General features: G+C 66.4%; 3 protein-coding genes across 5 annotated transcripts; 1 reads left to right on the forward strand and 2 right to left on the reverse strand.

Annotated features, from left to right (window-relative positions):
• Positions 1-474: 474 nt before the first annotated feature.
• On the forward strand, positions 475-9,688 carry NPC1L1 (NPC1 like intracellular cholesterol transporter 1). Of its 3 annotated transcripts, XM_051812081.1 has the most exons (19): positions 475-635; positions 1,209-2,740; positions 3,085-3,185; positions 3,554-3,726; positions 3,987-4,115; positions 4,404-4,586; positions 4,846-4,960; positions 5,330-5,457; positions 5,637-5,774; positions 6,114-6,203; positions 6,599-6,789; positions 6,867-6,994; positions 7,156-7,276; positions 7,388-7,443; positions 7,523-7,673; positions 8,293-8,524; positions 8,860-8,973; positions 9,239-9,401; positions 9,502-9,688. In XM_051812081.1, exons 1-19 carry the CDS (start codon positions 582-584, stop codon positions 9,615-9,617), a joined length of 3,915 nt encoding a protein of 1,304 aa, XP_051668041.1. In that variant the 5' UTR covers positions 475-581; the 3' UTR covers positions 9,618-9,688. The 3 variants fall into 3 exon arrangements, with proteins under 3 accessions (XP_051668041.1, XP_051668042.1, XP_051668044.1); XM_051812082.1 differs by lacking the exon at positions 9,502-9,688 and having other exon boundaries at positions 8,293-8,526; positions 9,239-9,387; XM_051812084.1 differs by lacking the exons at positions 6,867-6,994; positions 7,156-7,276; positions 7,388-7,443; ... (3 more) ...; positions 9,239-9,401; positions 9,502-9,688 and having other exon boundaries at positions 6,579-6,764.
• Positions 9,689-10,116: 428 nt separating this feature from the next.
• On the reverse strand, positions 10,117-11,416 carry MRPS24 (mitochondrial ribosomal protein S24). The gene is made up of 4 exons (XM_051812106.1): positions 11,321-11,416; positions 10,877-10,936; positions 10,675-10,786; positions 10,117-10,427 (listed from the first exon to the last, which is right to left on the reverse strand). The coding sequence occupies exons 1-4, from the start codon at positions 11,345-11,347 to the stop codon at positions 10,144-10,146; spliced, it is 483 nt and encodes a 160-aa protein (XP_051668066.1). The 5' UTR covers positions 11,348-11,416; the 3' UTR covers positions 10,117-10,143.
• Positions 11,417-12,052: 636 nt separating this feature from the next.
• CUNH2orf42 (chromosome unknown C2orf42 homolog) lies at positions 12,053-17,423 on the reverse strand. Its single transcript, XM_051812088.1, has 9 exons — positions 17,194-17,423; positions 15,824-16,650; positions 15,051-15,161; positions 14,640-14,747; positions 13,932-14,036; positions 13,274-13,381; positions 12,958-13,058; positions 12,724-12,886; positions 12,053-12,329 (listed from the first exon to the last, which is right to left on the reverse strand). The coding sequence occupies exons 2-9, from the start codon at positions 16,638-16,640 to the stop codon at positions 12,121-12,123; spliced, it is 1,722 nt and encodes a 573-aa protein (XP_051668048.1). The 5' UTR covers positions 16,641-16,650; positions 17,194-17,423; the 3' UTR covers positions 12,053-12,120.
• Positions 17,424-17,475: the final 52 nt, after the last annotated feature.

Here is a 17,475-nt window from a genome sequence, read left to right on the forward strand (position 1 = left end):
CCATGGGGATGGCACCAGGATGGCACCCACCTGTTGATCAGGATGGCACTGGGATGTCACCCACCCACCCCCCGGGATGGCGCTGAAATGTCACCCACCCACCCCCTGGTGTGGCACCAGAGTGTCACCCACCTGCCCCTGGGATGGCACCGGCACCAGCACATCCCTGGCCACAGAGTGGGGAGCACAGGGGGGTTTCCCTGCAGGACACACCTGTGGCAACCCCCTGGCACTTCTACAACACCCAGGGGTGACCCCACACTGTCGCTCCCTCCCCCCACTCCCGTGTGCCCCCGCAGCGCTCCCGAATCCCCCGGTTTGTGCCCCAGTGCCCCATTTCCGTGCCCAGGTCTCCTGTTGTGGCGGTTTCGCAGGAAGCGGCTCCGGCCCCGCCCCGGGATCAATCGATCGATCTTTGTTAATGATCCCCCGGGTTAATGATCCCCCATTTACAGCCCTGACCAGGGCTGATTGGCCTTGTGGCTATCAGACCAGCAGGGCCCTGCCAAGGCAGTGCCTGCCCCGGGGGTGCCACCCATATAAAACGGGCTGGGCGGTGTCGGGGACACCCCTCTGCCACCATGGCGGGGTCCCTGGCGCTGCCCGGCGCCCTCCTGGCAGCACTGCTGGCACTGGTAGGAGCTGGGGTGGCACTGGGGGGACACGGGCACTCTGAGGGGGAGGGGTGGGGTGTGGGGGGCTGGGGATGGCAGAGTAGGGGGACACTGGTGTGGCACCCATTGGGTAACACTTGGGGGGCTGAGGGTGGCAGAGTGGGGGGGTGATGGTACAATGCCCATCGGGTGCCTGTTGGGTGCCCCTTGGGGGGGGCTGAGGGTGGCAGAGCCAGGGAACCCCATTCTGGTACCCATTTGGTGACATTTAGAGGGGCTGGGCGTGGCAGAGTAGGGGGACACTGGCATGGTGCCCATTGGGTGATGTTTGGAGGGTCTTGGGGTGGCAGAGCTGGGAGGACACTGGTGTGGCACCCACTGGGTGCCTGTTGGGTGACAGTGGTGGGGCTGAGGGTGGCAGAGTGGGAGGGAAACCATTGTGGTACCCTTTGGGTAGTGATTTGAGGGCCTAGCAGTGACAGACTGGGGGGACACCTCTGCAGTGCCCACCAGATGCCCGTTGGGTACCATTTGGATGCTGACAGTGCCATCCCCCTCCCCAAACCCCTTCCCACTCCCCCTCCACCCCCCCAGGCCTCCCCATCCTTCACCCCGATCCACCGTGCCGGGTACTGCTCCTTCTATGGCGAGTGCGGGCGCAACCCCGAGGTGAACGTGTCGCTGGTGCCCTCCAATGTGCCCTGCCTGTCCAACACCCCTGCCCGGGTGGCCACCAGTGCCGTGCTGGCCCTGCTGCGCTCCGTGTGCCCGGACCTGGTGCGGGAGGACAATGAGACCACCCTGGTGTGCTGCACCTATGCGCAGCTCAGCGCGCTCCAGCTCAGCATCGCACTCTCGGGCACCGTCCTGGCGCGGTGCCCCTCCTGCGCCCGCAACTTCGCCAGCCTGTACTGCCACAACACCTGCAGCCCCGACCAGAGCCTCTTCACCAACGTGACGCGGGTGGTGAACCGCACATTGGCGACTGGGGTGCCCGGCATGGCGGTGGTGGAGTACCAGAGCTTCTACCGGCAGAGCTTCGCCGATGCCGCCTTCTCCTCGTGCCAAGGGGTGCGGCTCCCGTCCACCGGCGGCTTCGCCATCGCCACCATGTGTGGGCGCTACGGTGCCGAGCTCTGCACCCCCCAGCGCTGGCTGGACTTCCAGGGCGACAAGAACAACGGGCTGGCGCCGCTGCAGATCAACTTCCAGCTGGTGCCCAACGGCACCGAGCCGGGCGATGCCATCGAGCCGCTGGACACGTGGGTCTGGCGCTGCAGTGAGGCGCCGAGTGAGGATGAAGAGCCCTGCTCATGCCAGGACTGTGCCGAGTCCTGCCCGCCCGTGGTGGCCCCCACAGACTCATCGACCCCGTTCCGGCTGGGCGAGGCCGACGGCGTCCTGGTGCTCTGTGTCCTGCTCTTCGCCTTCTTTGCCATGGTCTTCCTCGTGGCCCTGCTGTGCCAGCGGCGCTCCAAGGGGCTCACGGTGCCGCAGGCGGTGCCCGCTGCCCGCGGGTGCTCGGCACGGGCGAGCGATGTCAGTCACCAGGCCCTGGCACGGGCGTTCCGCTGGTGGGGGACACTGGTGGCCTCAAGGCCCGTGGTGGTGCTGGCGGTGGCCATGGTGGTGGCTGGGGGGCTCTCGGCCGGGATGGTGACCCTCCGGCTCACCACGGACCCCGTGGAGCTCTGGTCGGCGCCGGGCAGCCGTGCCAGGCAGGAGAAGGCCTTCCACGACCAGCACTTCGGGCCCTTCCTGCGCACCAACCAGATCATTGTGACGGCGCCGGGCAGGGCCGGGGCTCGCTACGACTCCGTGATCTTGGGGGCCAAGAACTTCAGTGGGGTCCTGGCCCAGGACGTGCTGCAGGCGCTGCTGGAGCTGCAGGAGCGGCTGGCGGGCATCGAAGCCTGGGCACCGCAGGCGGGTAGGAACGTGACACTCAGGGACGTGTGTTATGCCCCCCTGAACCCCACAGAGCCCACCCTGGGCGACTGCTGTGTCAACAGCGTCACCCAGTACTTCCAGAACAACCGCTCCCACCTGGCACTCACCGCCCTGCAGGAGGACGGCAAAGAGACGGGCACTGTGGACTGGCACGACCACCTCATCTACTGTGTCAGGTGGGTGCTGCGCCACGGGGGGCACAGGGGGTGTCCCTGGGGGGATGGCTGGGAGGGTCTCTATGGGGTGCCCACTATGGCACAGTGCCCATGGGGAGCCCAGTAGTGTCTGGGGTGATGTCCGTGAGACCCTGGCCATGGGGTGGTATCGGTGGTGTGGGGCTGGGGTGATACCTGTGGAGCTGGAGGGTTCTCCATGGGGTGCCCAGCATGGCACAGTGTCTATGGGGTGCCAGGCTGTGGGGTTGGGGTTCTCTCTGGGTTCCCCCTCGCAGCTGGGTCCAGGTGGGCTCAGGGTGGTGATGGGTGCCCCCACTGACCCCCTGGCACCCTGTCCCCACCAGCTCCCCACTCTCCTTCAAGGACATCACAGCGCTGGAGCTGAGCTGTATGGCCGAGTATGGTGGGCCTGTGTTCCCATACATCGCCTTCGGGGGATACCAGGGTACGGGGGCACGGAGGGCAGGGGGGCACAGGGACCTGGGTAGGTGGGGGGCTCTGTGGGGCAGGGGGGACCTGTGGGCACGGGGACACCTGGGGGATGGGGGACCTGTGGGCAATGGGGGTCCCTGTGGGACATGGGGTCACCTTGGGGGGACAGAGATCTGTCTCTATGGGGTGTGGGGGACCTGTGGGCAATGGGGACACCTCGGGGACAGGGGTCCTCATAGGGCATGGGGGGCACCTGTAGGACAGGGGGCATGGGGACACCTTGGGGGGACAGGGGGCTCCATGGGGCAGGGGGGGACCTGTGAGGTGTCTCTGCCGTGTCCCCCGTGTCCCTCCATGTCCCCCACGTCCCTGTGTCCCCAGATTCAGAGTACACGGAGGCCGAGGCTCTGATCATCACCTACTCCCTCAACAACTTCCCCCGCGGTGACCCCCGGCTCGAGTGGGTTCTGAGCTGGGAGAGCAAGTTCCTCGAGGTGGTTCAGGATTTCCAGCGCTCGCACAGCCCCAACCTGTCGGTCACGTTCATGGCCGAGGTCAGACCCCTCCCGGTGTCCCCTGTGTCCCCTCTGCGTCCTCTCTGTGCCCCCAGTGCCCCCATACCTCCCCATGTCCCCCGTGACCCTGGTGCCCCCAGTGCCCCATGTCCCTGTGCCCCCCCGTGTCCCTGTGCCCCTGATTTCCCCACCCACATCCCGTGTTCCCATTCTCAGGGTGGGATGGGGGGTCCCCGGCGTGCCCGGTGTCCCCTCCGCTGTCCGTGCCCCTCATTCCCTCCCCTGTCGTGCCCCCCCAGCGCTCCCTGGAGGACGAGATCAACCGCACGAGCGGGGAGGACCTGCCGGTGTTCGCGCTCAGTTACCTGCTCGTGTTCGCCTACATCGCGCTGGCCCTGGGCGAGTACACGGCCTGGAGCCGCGTGCTGGTGCGCCCGGGCTCTGAGGGGGGGTGTCCGGGGAGTCCAGGGGTCCCAGGGGCGTCCCGGGGGGGGTTCTGGGAGGTTCAGGGGGTCCCAGGGGGGTCCTGGTGGAGCCGGGGGATCCCGGATGGTGTGCCAGTGGGTCCGGGGGGGTCCCGGGGGGTGTCCAGGGGTCCCAAGGGGGTCCTGGGGGATCCGGGGGGTCCCGGGGGGTGTCCAGGGGTTCTGAGAGGTCCCAATGGGATCTGGGTGGGGTTCTAGGGGAGCTGGGGGTGCTGAGTGTGGGTGTCACAGGTGGAGTCGAAGGTGACGCTGGCAGTGGGGGGCATCGCCGTGGTCCTGGGGGCCGTGTTTGCCTCCATGGGGTTCCTGGCGCTGCTGGGGATGCCCTCGTCCCTCATCATCCTCGAGGTCGTGCCCTTCCTCGTGCTCGCTGTGGGCGCCGACAACATCTTCATCTTCGTGCAGGAGTTCCAGGTCCGGGATGGGGGGGCACCGAGGGCAGGGGGGGCACGGGGGCACTTTGGGGATTCTCATGGGGAATGTGGCCCTGGGGGGGCACCTGGGGGTCCCCATGGGGCAGGGTGGGGAGGGAGGCGCCCATGGGGCACAGCAGCCCCAAGGCCGGGCGGTGGGTGCCCAATGGGGCTCCCCCAGGGGGTGGGGGGTACCTTTGGGGTTCTCCCCCAGGGTGGGGGTGCCCCATGGGGTCCCCCCTGACCACCCCTGCCAGCAGCAGTCGCAGCGGGAGCCGGACGAGACGCGGGAGCAGCACCTGGGGCGGGTGCTGGCAGAGGTGGCACCCAGCATGTTGCTGTGCAGCATCTCCGAGGCCATCTGCTTCCTCCTGGGTGAGCTCGGGGGGGGCACAGGGACACGGGGGTGGACCAGGGGCACAGGGACATGTAGGGGACACAGGAGGGCAGCGGGGGCACAGGAACATGGGGGGCATGGGGAAACAGGGGCCACTGTGGGCACAGGGACATGGGGGTGCACAGGGTGGGCACAGGGACACTGGGAAATGGTGGGGGGCAACAGGAGCGGGGGGGGCACAGTGACATGGGGGCATGGAGGGACATGTGGGGTGCACGGGGTACAGGGGGGGCACTGTGGGGGCACGGGACCACGGCACAGGAGCTGGGCACGGTGGGCACAGGGGGGACAGGGCAGTGCAGGGGGCTGGGGGGTGCGGGGTGCCCGCTGAGCCCGGGGTCCCACAGGTGCCCTCTCGTCCATGCCCGCCGTGCAAACCTTCGCCCTCACGGCCGCCGTCGCCATCGCCTTCGACTTCCTGCTCCAGATGTCGGGGTTCGTGGCACTGGTGGCACTGGATGCCCGGCGGCAGGAGGTACCACCCGGGGGGCTCTGGGGGCGTGGGGAGGGCACAGGGGGTGGGCACAGGGTGGGCAGAGGGTGGGCAGAGGGTGAGCACAGGGTGGGCACAGGGTGGACAGAGGGTGGGCAGAGGGTGCCTGGGGTGGGCAGGGGGCCGTGGGGGTCCCGTGCCAACCCCCCGTGTGCCCCCAGGCCGGGCGGTTTGACCTGTGCTGCTGCTGCGGGAAGGGCAGAGGGGGCCCGGCCGGGGAGGGGGCTCGGCTGCTGCGGCCCCTCCTGGAGCGCTACTACACCCCCTTCCTGCTGCACCGCTGCGTCCGGCCCTGCGTGGTGAGGGGGGCACGGGGGCACGGGGGGAGAAGGGGGGGAGTGGAGGGATGAGGGGAAAGGTGGGCATGGGAGGAATGGCGGGGGGGGCCATGGGGGCCGTTGGGGCACCAGGGGAATGGGGGTTTGGGGAGACATCGGGGAGAATGGGGGGAATGGGGGGCACAGGGATTCTGGGGGGTCCTGGGAGGTGGGGAGGACATGGGGGGCTTGGGAGTGGGATGGGACGTGGGGGCTGGAGGGGACCAGGGGTCTTGGGAGGGAATTTGGGGGGCTGTGGGGTCCCAGGGTGAGCTGTGGGGTGTCAGGGGTCCTGGAGGTCCCTGACCAGGTGCCCCCCAGGTGCTGCTGTTCCTGTTCCTGGCCTGTGCTGGGCTGTTCCTGCTGTTCCAGGTGCCCGTGGGGCTGGACCAGGAGCTCGCCCTGCCCGAGGTGGGAGCGGGACCGACAGGGGGTGGGGGGGCACAGGGACAGGGGGGACACGAGGGGACAGCAGGGTCTATAGGGGGACATCTCGGGGGGGTGGCCCCTATGAGGGGGCTTGGGGACACGTTGTGGGGGTGACATGGCCCTATAGGGTGACACATGGGGGGGTGACATGGCCCTAGGTGGTGACAGACGGAGATGGGGTGACCCTCTGGGCCCTGCAGGACCCTGCATGTGCTGGGTGGGTGACGTGACCCTAGATGGTGACACATGGAGATGGGATGACCCTCGGGACCCCTCAGGACCCTGAGGGTGTTGCAGTGGGTAACAAGGTCCTATAGGGTGACACATGGGGATGGTGGGACCCTCTGGGCCCCCTAGGCTGACGGGGGTGCCCCCAGGACTCGTACATGCTGCAGTACTTCTCGGCGCTGAACCAGTACCTGGCCGTGGGGGTGCCCACCTACTTCGTCACCACGGGCGGGTACGACTTCTCCTCTGCCAACGGCACCAACGCCGTCTGCTCCAGCGCCGGCTGCGACTCCGATTCGCTCACCCAGACCATCCAATACGCCACCAACTTCCCCAATGTGTGGGTACACAGAGAGGGCACGGGGGGGCACAGGGGAGGGGTGACCAGCTCCTGCCAGCCCTGTGTGCCCCCTCCAGGTCCTACCTGGCCATCCCGGCCACCTCCTGGGTGGACGATTTCCTGGACTGGCTGAACCCCACGAGCCGCTGCTGCCGCATCCACCAGTTTGGGGAGCACAAGGGGGAGTTCTGCCCCTCCACCAGCAGTGAGTAGGGGCTGGGGGCACGGGGTGGATGTGCCATCGTGGCCAGTGGGTGCCCACCATGGTGGTTCTTGGGTCTACACGCAGTGTCCACTGTGGTGGCCATTGGGAGGCCCTTGGGAGCACACTGGGTGCCCCCCACTGCTGCCCCCCTGTGCCCACAGATAACCTGAGCTGTCTTGCGGGGCAGTGCCTGAAGACGCTCCGACGCCCCACGGCCGAGGAATTCCAGCGCTTCCTGCCCTGGTTCCTGCAGGACCGGCCCACCCTGCAGTGTGCCAAGGGGTACGTGGCACTGGGGGTCCCCCACCCAGACATGGCCATCAGTGGGTAACCCCCCCACACCCACCCCTGGGTGCCCCCCTGGGTGCCCCCTGACCCCCGTCCCCCCCGCAGGGGCCTGGGCGCCTACGACACTTCGGTGAGCATGGACGAGAACGGCACCATCCTGGGTGAGTGCAGGGCTGGCGTGGGCCGGGGGGTGCCCGGTGGGCCCCCGGGGGTGCCCCTGACCCCCCCGCTCTGTGCCAGCCACCCGGTTCATGGCGTACCAGCGCCCGCTGCGCACCTCGCAGGAGTACACGGCGGCTCTGCAGGCAGCCCGTGCCCTGGGGGACACCCTGACCCGCACCCTGCGCAGCGTGCCCGGCACAGACCCCGACTTCAGCGTGTTCCCCTACACGTGAGTGCCCACCTGGGACCGGGGGGGGCATGGGAGGTGCAGGATGGGGAGGGGGGAGAGGGGCAAGGTGCTGGGGGGGGCACCGCTGGCTGGTGTGGGGTCAGCAATGGGTGCCCAGTTCAGGAATTCCCAGTTAAGGGTGCCCAGGCCAGGGTGCAGAGCACGAGGTCCTGGGAGTGCCCCAGCACCCTTCTTGGGAGTCACAAGTGGGTGCCCCAGTCAGGAGTCAGTGGGGCTCCCAACTTAAGGGGTGCCCAGTTAAAGGGTGCCCATTGTGGGGTGCTGTGGGTGCCCCAGCACTCGAACTGGGGATCACAAGTGTGTGTCCAGTTAAGGGGTGCTCCAGTTAGGGGTGCTCAGTTAAGGGGTGCCCATCCAGTGGTGCTGTGGGTGCCCAGTTAGAGGATGACCAGTTCAGGGGTGCCCAGGTCAGGGACAATGTGGGCACTTCAGTGCCTCACTGGGGTTAACAGGGGTGCCCAGTTCAGGGGTCCCAGTGCCCATGTCGGGGTGCGGGTGCCTGTGTTCGGGTACCCAGTGCCCATTTTGGGGTACCTGGTGCCCATTGTGGGTGCCTGGTGCCCTGTCACAGTGTCACATCATGGTGCCACCCCTGCAGGGTGACGTACGTGTACTACGAGCAGTACCTGACGGTGGTGGTCGAGGGGCTGGTGACACTGGCAATGTGCCTGGTGCCCACCTTCGCCGTGTCCTTCCTGCTGCTGGGCATGGACCTGCGCTCCAGCTGTGCCACCCTGGTCACCATCGCCATGATCCTGCTGGACACCGTGGGGTTCATGGCCCTCTGGGACGTGCCCTACAACGCCGTCGCCCTCATCAACCTCGTCGCGGTGCGGGCACGGGGGGCACGGGGGCACGAGGGGCACGGGGGCACGGGGGCACGAGGGGCACGGGGGCACGGGGGACACAGGGACATAGGGCATGAGGGGTGGCACAGGGACATGGGAAATGTGGGGTTGCACAAGGACATGGGTGGAATTGGGACATGGGACACACGGGGGGCACAGGGACACTGGCAGTGTGGGGTGGCTTGGGGACCTGGCACACATGGAGTGGCACAGGGGACAAGGGGCATGGGGAGAATAGGCACAGGGATTTGGGAGGCAAGGGTGGCTTTGGGGGCAGAGGGGGTGGCAGCAGAGGGGGTGACACGGTGTCCCCGCAGGCCGTGGGCATCTCGGTGGAGTTCGTGTCCCACATCACGTGCGCCTTCGCCCGCAGTGCTCAGCCCACCAGGGTGGAACGAGCCGCCGAGGCCACCAACACCATGGGCAGCAAGGTAGGCACAGGTGACACCGTGGGCCCCCTCGTCCTGCCTGGGGGTGACACTGTGGGACCCCTAACCCTGCTGGGATTGGGGGGATGCCATGGTACCCCAAATCCTCCTGGGAGGCCCAGGATGGGGAGGGGGGAGAGGGGCATGGTGCTGGGGTGGGCACCCTGTGCCCCCAAGCCCCTGTGCCCCCACCCCTCCCCTGCTGTGCTGGGGGGCTCGGGGTGGCCTGGCCACCCTGTCCCTGATGGCATCCTTGCTGTGGCCACAGGTGGTGGCCGGGGTGGCCATGACCAGCCTGCCCGGGGTGGTGGTCCTGGCCTTCGCCAAGGCCCAGCTCATCCAGATCTTCTTCTTCCGCCTCAACTTCATCATCACCCTCGTGGGGTTGGCACATGGCCTGGTCTTCCTGCCCGTGCTCCTCAGCTATATCGGTAAGGATCCCCTGGCCCCACCCCTGGGACAGTGCCCTGGCCCTGTGTGCCACCCCCGGGGCACAGGGACAGCCTGGCACCATCCCTCTTGTCCCCACAGGGCCCAGCCCGCGGGTGCCAGCAGGGGACACGCCGGGGGACACACAGGGTGCAGGGCTGGGCTCTGGCAAAACCTACTTCAAGGACAAGGACATGGACAAGCCCGGGAAGAGCTGAGCCCTCCTGGCCCCTCTCACTCCCCTCTTGCTCCCATTGCTGCTGCTGTTCTATTTAAACTGGTTTTCTCAGAGACTGGACTGGTTTAACTGGGGTGGGTGGGGGTGTGTCTTGGCTCTGAAGTGTCACACCGGGATGGGGACATGGGGATGGGGACACGGGGACAGGATGTGTGTGGCACAAGGGCACTGTGGGGACAGGGACATGGACAGTGTGGAGACAGGGATGTGTGAGGCACACGGGCAGTGTGGGGACAGGGACATGGGGGACACAGGAATGTGTGAGGCAGAGGGACACAATGGGGACAGGGACATAGGGGGCACGTGGCACCACTGAGATGGGACACACAGGGACAGGGTTCTCTGGGGCACGAGGGCACTGTGGGGACAGACCAAGTGACAGGCTGGCCGGGGCTGGGAGCCCCCTGTGCTGGTGGCACTGTCCCTGCCCGTGCCAGGGGTGGCACTGGGGGTCCCAAGGTCCCTGCACCACAAACCACTCAGAGCTAGGTGTTTATTGCCGGGCACTACAGGTACTTGTAGACCACGCGGGCGGGCACCGTCTGCAGCTCCAGGCGCACGGGGCACTTGTAGAAGTGGCTCAGGAGGGTCTCGGTGTAGCCCACCAGGAAGTAGATCTTGCTGGGGGGCAGTGCCCGGCTAAGCAGGGCACAGATCACCAGCAGGTTCCCGCGGCGCTTCAGCACCACCTCGTCCGCCAGGAGCCCCGGGAAGGTGCCATACATGAAGCGGCGCAGGAACGAGTCCTCCACTGCCCGCTCTGCCGCGCCTGCCTCGCCGTGCAGGTTACCTGGGCACAGGGGCACGGCTGGCACGGGGGCTGGCACTGCCGACACCCTGTGCCCACCCCACACATCCCTGCTCCCACAACACCCATGTGTCCCACAGTGCCCTCGTGCCCCACGTCCCTGCCCCTGTGTGATCCACACAGCGCTGTCCCCACAACACCCTGTGATCCCTCCCCACGGGTGCCCTCATCCTCCCCACCCGCTGCCCCTCTGTGTGCCCCACGCCCCCCCACCATCCCCGGTACCCACCGGTGTGCAGGGAGAGCCAGCCCTTGCGGTGGGCGATGTAGTGGGGGGGATGTGCCTGCTCGTAGGTCACGGGCTTGTCCCCTTTGCCCACCCGGACCCGCGCCGCCCGCGTCTGCAGGGACAGGGGTCAGGGGGCACAGCCCGGGGCGGGCACAGCCCGGGGGGCGCAGGGAGGGGACACCCCGGGGGCCCCAGGACTCACCTTGAGGCAGGCGGGGGTGGTGTGGAGGTGCCGGGGGGCAGGCAGGGCACAGGGCAGTACCTGGGGGGGTCACAGGGCTGGGAGGCAGCCGGGGCTGGGGGCCTGTCCCAGTCCCCTGCCCCCAACAGCCACTGTCCCCTCGGACCCCGCTGTCCCCAGAGTGGGGTCAGCGCTGCTGGAGCCCCCCCGGGGAGGGGACCAGTGACCCCCACACGTGGTGTCCCCTGCACCCAATGTCCCCCCGCACTCGGTGTTTCCTATATCCAGTGTCCCCAGCGGCCCCAGTGTCCCCTGTACGCAGTGACCCCCTTCCGCAGTACCTCCATCCCCTGTGTTCTCCATTCCCAGTGTTCCCAGTGTCCCCCCACCCCCGGCATCCCCCCCCCTCCCCGTGTCCCCCCATTCCCGTGTCCCCCATTCCCGGTTCCCCCCGTGCCCCCTCACCCTCAGGGCGCGCGCAGCCGCCGCCATCTTGGATCGGGGCCGGGGCGGCAGCGCCCCCTGGCGGCTGGAGGGCGGCACTGGTGCTGTCGGGGGGTCCTGGGATGTCCTGGTTCCCCCCCAGTACTGTCGGGGGGTTCTGGGGGGCTCTGGCTGCCCCCCCAGTACTGTCGGGGGGTTCTGGGGGGCTCTGGCTGCCCCCCCAGTACTGTCGGGGGGTTCTGGGGAGCTCTGGCTGCCCCCCCAGTACTGTCGGGGGGTTCTGGGGAGCTCTGGCTGCCCCCCCAGTACTGTCGGGGGGTTCTGGGGTGTCCTGGTTTTCCCCCGCACAGCCCCCTGTCTCTCTTTCAAACTCGATTTTGGGGTCCCTGGCCTTGCTGGGTGGGGGGCTGCCCCCACCATGGGGTGTTGGGGCACTGCCCCTCCTCTCTGGGGTGCCGGGGGCTCTCTCTGTGCCCCCCCAAACCCTGCAGCAGCCACTGGGATTACCCAGGTAAGACCCTCCCCATGATGGGGGGTCTGCCCCCCATACCCTGGCCCCCCCTCTGGCTGTCAGTCACAGCCCCCCTTCCCACCTTCCGGGTGACCCCCACCCATCCTGAGGGGCTCCCCACGTTTCCCCCTACTTTCCACTCCCCTCCTGGGGGTCTCCCCCTCTTCCCCCCTCCACCCTGGGGGTCTCCCCAGATGTCCCTCCTTCCCCCCTGCAGTGGAGACTCAGAGCATGTGCTGAGGGGGGTTTATTTTGGGGGGGCTCCATCGTGTCTGTGCAGGTGCCAGTGCCGGGGGGTGGTTTGGGGGGCTCAGGGGAAGGTGATGGTGCTGAGGGGGGGCAGCTCCAGCGGGGGGTCGGTTGGAGGGGGGTCCCGGGGGGGTCCCACGGGCCGGGGCCCCCCGTGGTGGCCATACTGGAACTTGAGGCGCAGCTCCCCCAGGCGGGAGCGGGGCAGGATGTTGGGGATCCACTCGATGGTGAACGGGGTGGGCTCCTTCTGCGTGGGGGATGTGTGTCCTGGGGGGGCACGGTGGGGTGGGTGCAGGCCCCCCCTGCCCCTCCACTGAAGCCCCCCACCCTCCAGACTTTCCTTTAATCTCTCTTGAAGCCCCCAGGGGTGTTTTTGTAGCCCCCACTCTCTGGACCCCCTGTTCCGCCTCTCTTCAGAGCCTCCAGGGGTGTCTGTGTGTTTGTCCCTCACCCTCTGGGTCCCCCTTTCCCCCCTCCCTTGAAGCCCCCTCACCCTCTGGGCCTGCCCCCTCCTTTGGCTGCTCCTCTCCCCCTCCACTGAGCCCCCCCCTCCCCTGGGCTCCCCCTTTTCTCCCTCTCTTTACAGTCCCCAGGGTTCCCAGGATTCTGCCCCCCCTCCCTGTGGATTCTGGGGTCCCACTCTGCTCCCCCCCTCACTCACCAACTTTGAGGAAGGTCTGGAGCTCCAGGGGCCGCAGGGGGGGCTGTTTCTCGGGTGTCCCAAACCCGTCTCCCACGGGCTCCACCTCCACGCGGGGGGTCCGGAAGGGCTCGTAGGAGCCATCCTGGTTCTGCACGAAGCTCCTCGTGATCTCCAGCGGCAGCTGCGGCGAGGGGGGGGTCAGGAGGGGTTGTGGGGGGCTCTGGGGGGCTGGGGGGGCTGCTCCCCCCTTACCTCAGGCGTGTCGAAGATCTGCTTCACCTGCAGGACGTTGGTGATGTGCCAGGTGTACTTGGAGAAGGTGCCCAGGGGCAGCGCGTCCCTGCGCACGAAGGCTGGGGAGGGTGGGGTGTCAGGGCTGGGGGGACTTGCAGGGCTTCCCCCCCTTTTTTCTCTTTCTTCTCTTCACCTTTTGCCTCCTCCCACACTTTTTTCCCCTGACTTTCTCCCCCTTTTTTTGTCCCTCTTTTCTCCCTTCTCACCCTTTTTTTTTTTACCCTCTTTTTCCCCCACCTCTTTTTTCTCCTTTTTCTCCCCTGGGATCCCTCACCCGTGGTGGAGTTGGGGAGCCTCTTCTTGCTGCTCCCACTGGAGATGCGCTGCTGGAGGGCATCAAAGAAGGCCTGGGGGATGTGGAACACCAGGGGCTCAGGACGCCCTGCAGGGGGAACAGGGGGAGCACAGGGATCAGGGGCTGGGGGATCCAGGACCCTCATCCTGCTTGGGCCCTGAGTGTGCCTGGGGCTGATTGGATCAGCAGTGCTGAGGTCTGACCATGTTTCCAGGGAAGTATCTTGGATTTGGAGGCTGGTGTTTCATTGGGTGTCCTGTGCCCCTTGTCCCCTCCCTGGGAGAGGAACCCAGCACCCTCCTGTCCATGAGGAGTTGGCCTCTGATCCTGTTCCTCCCACCCTGAAATCCCCTGATGTCCCTTCCCTGTGCTGTCTGTGCTCCAGATGCCACCTGGAGATGCCCTTGGAGCATTTCTGTGGCCTCCTCCATGTTGGGGTCTCAGAGCTGGAGGCAGGTGGGGTCTCACCTGAGCAGGGCAGAGGGGCAGAATCCCCCCCCCACTTTGATCTGACCTGAATCAAAGGCAGTAAAACTTCCCAGGGCACAATAAATTCCCTGCAAACCAGACAAAGCTCTGGGGGCAGTCCCTGGGTGGGCTGGAGCCCCAAAGCCCCCCTGGGTGCCCCCAGACTCACCCTCAAACTGGTAGTGCATGGTTTGGTGGATGCGCTCCGTGACACTGGCCAGCCAGTCCTGGAAGGACAGGGACACCTGGGACTCATCCAGCACCTGGGTACAGCCTGCAGGAGGGAGGGAAGGGATGTTGGAATGTCACCCCCCAGAGCACCCACACATTCCCCAGGGGCATCTGTGGGAGCCAAACCAGCCCTTCCTGGCTGTGGGGTGGGATGGATGTGCTTTGTCTCAGGGAAAAAGGGGAAAATGAGGGATTTGTTCCACTTTCCAGGCCAAAACTAAAGCTGAGAGAGAGAAAAGCACCAAGCAGAGGCTCCTGCCCTGGCACAGGGCATTGCCAGCATGGAAAGAGAGTTTCTCCACAGGGTTCTGAAGAAACTCAAAAGGACAGACCCTTCTCCAAACATCCCATGAAAACTCAAATAAATCATAGAATCATGGAATGGTTTGGGTTGGAAGGGATCTTAAAGCCCTCCCTGCCCATCCCACGGGCAGGGACATCTTCCACTATCCCAGGTTGCTCCAAGCTCTGTCCAGCCTGGCCTTGGACACTGGCAGGGATATAGGGGCAGCTGCAGTTTCTCTGGGAATTCCATCCCAGCCCCTCACCACCCTCTCAGGGAAGAATCCCTTCCCAATACCCATATAAATCTACATAAACCCAGAGTGGGAACTGCCAAGGGGGCCCTGGGTGCCCCCAGACTCACTGTGTCTCTTCAGGGAGGACGAGGCGACGGGTGGCTTCCTGAGGCTGCTCCTTCTGGGGCCGGGATGAGCCGGGTCCGGAGCCAGGAGCAGGCTGGTCACCTGTGTCCCTGAGGAGGGGTTGTCACTGCAGGAGTCACCCCATGGGATCCCTGCCTGTCACCTCCTTCCTTGGGGCCCTTCTCCTCTATAACACCACCATGAGCATGGGAAAAAACCCCTTTGGGCCAGGTTGGGGTTGTTCCCAAGGCTCCACTGGCACCGACACAGCCGGATCCTAGTCCCTTGGAGCTGCATTGCTGGAGGATTTCAAATCCCACCCAATCCTCAAGCTGGATCCCAGTCCCTTGGAGGTGCTCCCAAGGGAATTTTCAGCTCCCACCCATCCCACAGACCTTCCCAGGGACACTCACCCGGCCCCACATCCTTTTTCCTCTTCCTGGTCTTGGCAGCAGCCACCCCCCGAGGCCGTGCTGTGGATCCGGGGCCACAAACCAGCTGCGGAATCACCGCACCCTTCAGACCTGGGGACACAAATCCTGTCCCTAAAAACATCTCAACCAGGGAACAGGGGGCTCATCTGCCCCTCCAAGACCTCCCAGCACATCCCAAATGTTTGCAGGGGAATCCCCCCTCCTCTGCACATGCTCCTTTGGGGGGACATTGAGGGGAGGGGGGATTTTATCCTGCTCCCATTGTGCCCTCAGAGGGGGTTTCCAACCTTTGGATGCCCAAGGACAGGGTGGGATGGGGATATCAGGGTGAAGCTTTTGGGTTGCAGAACCCCCTTGGGGCAGTGAACCCCAGATATTGCTGCTGTGGGAGGGGTTCACAGGGAATTAACCCCAGAGGCTGCTGCGGGAGGGGGTTCACAGGTTCCAGCCCTGGAAAACAACCCCAGCACGCCCTGAGCAGTGAATCCCAGTGGGATCTGCCCCCATCTAGCTCTCATGGGAGCACAGGGAGCTCCTCATTCTGCTCCCACACTCTGGGAACCAGGAGCTGGCTGCATCATGGTGGGAATCACTCCCCGTGCAGAGGGACTGGGCAGGACACAAACCCAACCCCAGGGTAGCTGCTGACCGGGAGCAGGTGCAAGGGCTGCTGGGAGGTGCCAGAGCCCGGGTTGGGGTGTCACCGACCCCTCAACACCCCCCAAGGCCCCCGTGTGCCCCCCCCTTCCCACCCCCGGCGTCGGAAGCGAGGAACTCGGCGAACTCCTGGGCCAGGCTCTCGTCGCTGGCGAAGGCGCAGATGCAGGCGAGGAAGTGGATGCAGCGTGTTGGTGGGACCTCTTCCTCCTCCTCTTCCTCCTCCTCCCTCTTGCCGTGCCCAGCGCGGGGGCTCCGGCAGGCGCAGGAGAAGCGGTGCTGAGCGAAGCAGGCGTGCAGGTAGCCCAGGCCGTGCCTCTGGCTGGCCTGGCACTTGACCACCAGCACGCTCCTGGTGACCCTCTGCACCAGCGGCCCCGTGGGCTCCGTCGCCAGCTCCCACAGGCTCTGCTTGGCCTCGGGAGGCGCCTGCAGGGAGCCCAGCACAGAGCTCTTGAGGGGCAGCGGCGTGGCCTCAGCCTGGCAGCCCAGTGCCAGCTTCAGATGCTGGCACTGCTTGTCCTCCGCCACCGCCGTGCCACAGGCGGGTGCGTGGCAGCGCCCCGAGCTCAGCTGGGTGATGAGAGTGCCTTCGGGAGTCTGGATGGCGGTCTCGGAGACCCCCAGCTCCACGAAGCAGCGGGCGTGGTGCCCGCGGTGCCGCACGGAGTAGAGCTGCGCGGGAGAGCCGGTGAGGACGCGCACGGCGCCGGGGTCAGTGCCAGTGCCGGGGCCGGGTGGGCGGCGGGCGCCGGGCCGGAACACCGTCCCACACCGCTGGTTCTTGCAGCTCAGCCCCCGCGTGCCGTTGTAGGTGCCACAGCGGGGGCACTTGCGGATGCCCCGCAGGGTGGCCTTGCCCAGGTCCGACAGGAAGGAAGGGGCTTTGGGCCTCGATGGCGGGGGGTCCATGCTCAGGGAGCTGGGAGGGTACAGAGGGGGGAAATGGGGGGGAACAGATTAGTTGACTGGTCATTGGTGGTGCCAGTGGTGTCCCAACAGTCACTGGGACACCCCACAGTCCCTGGGACACCCTGTCCGATCCCTGTGCCATCCTGACAGTCCTTGAGCCACCCTGACAGTCCCCATGTCACCCCAGAAAACATGAATCATGGGCAGGAATGGGGCAGGAATGGGGGCAAGGAATGGGGCAAGAATAGGGCAGGAATGGAGGCAGGAATGGGAGCAGGAATGGGAGCAGGAATGGGGCGATTCCCTCTCGTCCCATGTTGGGTTTTGTACCAGTTTGGCCAGTTCTGAGGATGAGAACAGCGACTTCAGCTCCTCAACCCATTCCCCCCCTCACACAGCTCCCTATCCCAGTGTGACACTGGGGGGGACTGGGAGGGCTCCCCGTGACCCCCAGGAAGCCCGTGCCCGTCCCTGCTCTGCCCCGCGTCCCCTGACCCCCAGCCCGGGGATCTCTCCCCCCGGCCCCAGGGAGGTCTCTCCCCCGCCCCGGTACCTGCAGCCCCGTTACCGCCGCCGTGGGCGCCGTGAGGGGGGGTCCCACTTCCGCCATTCGCGCGCTCTTATTGGTCTGTCAGCACCACGTGGTGCGTCCCGGGGCTGCTGGGAGATGTAGTCCAAAGAGGGGCTACGGCCACACCGGGGCCTGGACTACAACTCCCAGCAGCTCCCGCGGCAAGAATTCACCACTTTCTCCCCTTTCCCCCCCAAATTCCAACCTTTCCCCCCAAATCCCACCAGCACCCGCTCCACTCCCCCCCGTGACCAACAAAACACA

Source organism: Manacus candei, unplaced genomic scaffold, assembly GCF_025592945.1.
Source record: "Manacus candei isolate 608988 ecotype Guabito, Panama unplaced genomic scaffold, ASM2559294v1 h1tg000084l, whole genome shotgun sequence".
Taxonomy (NCBI): domain Eukaryota; kingdom Metazoa; phylum Chordata; class Aves; order Passeriformes; family Pipridae; genus Manacus; species Manacus candei.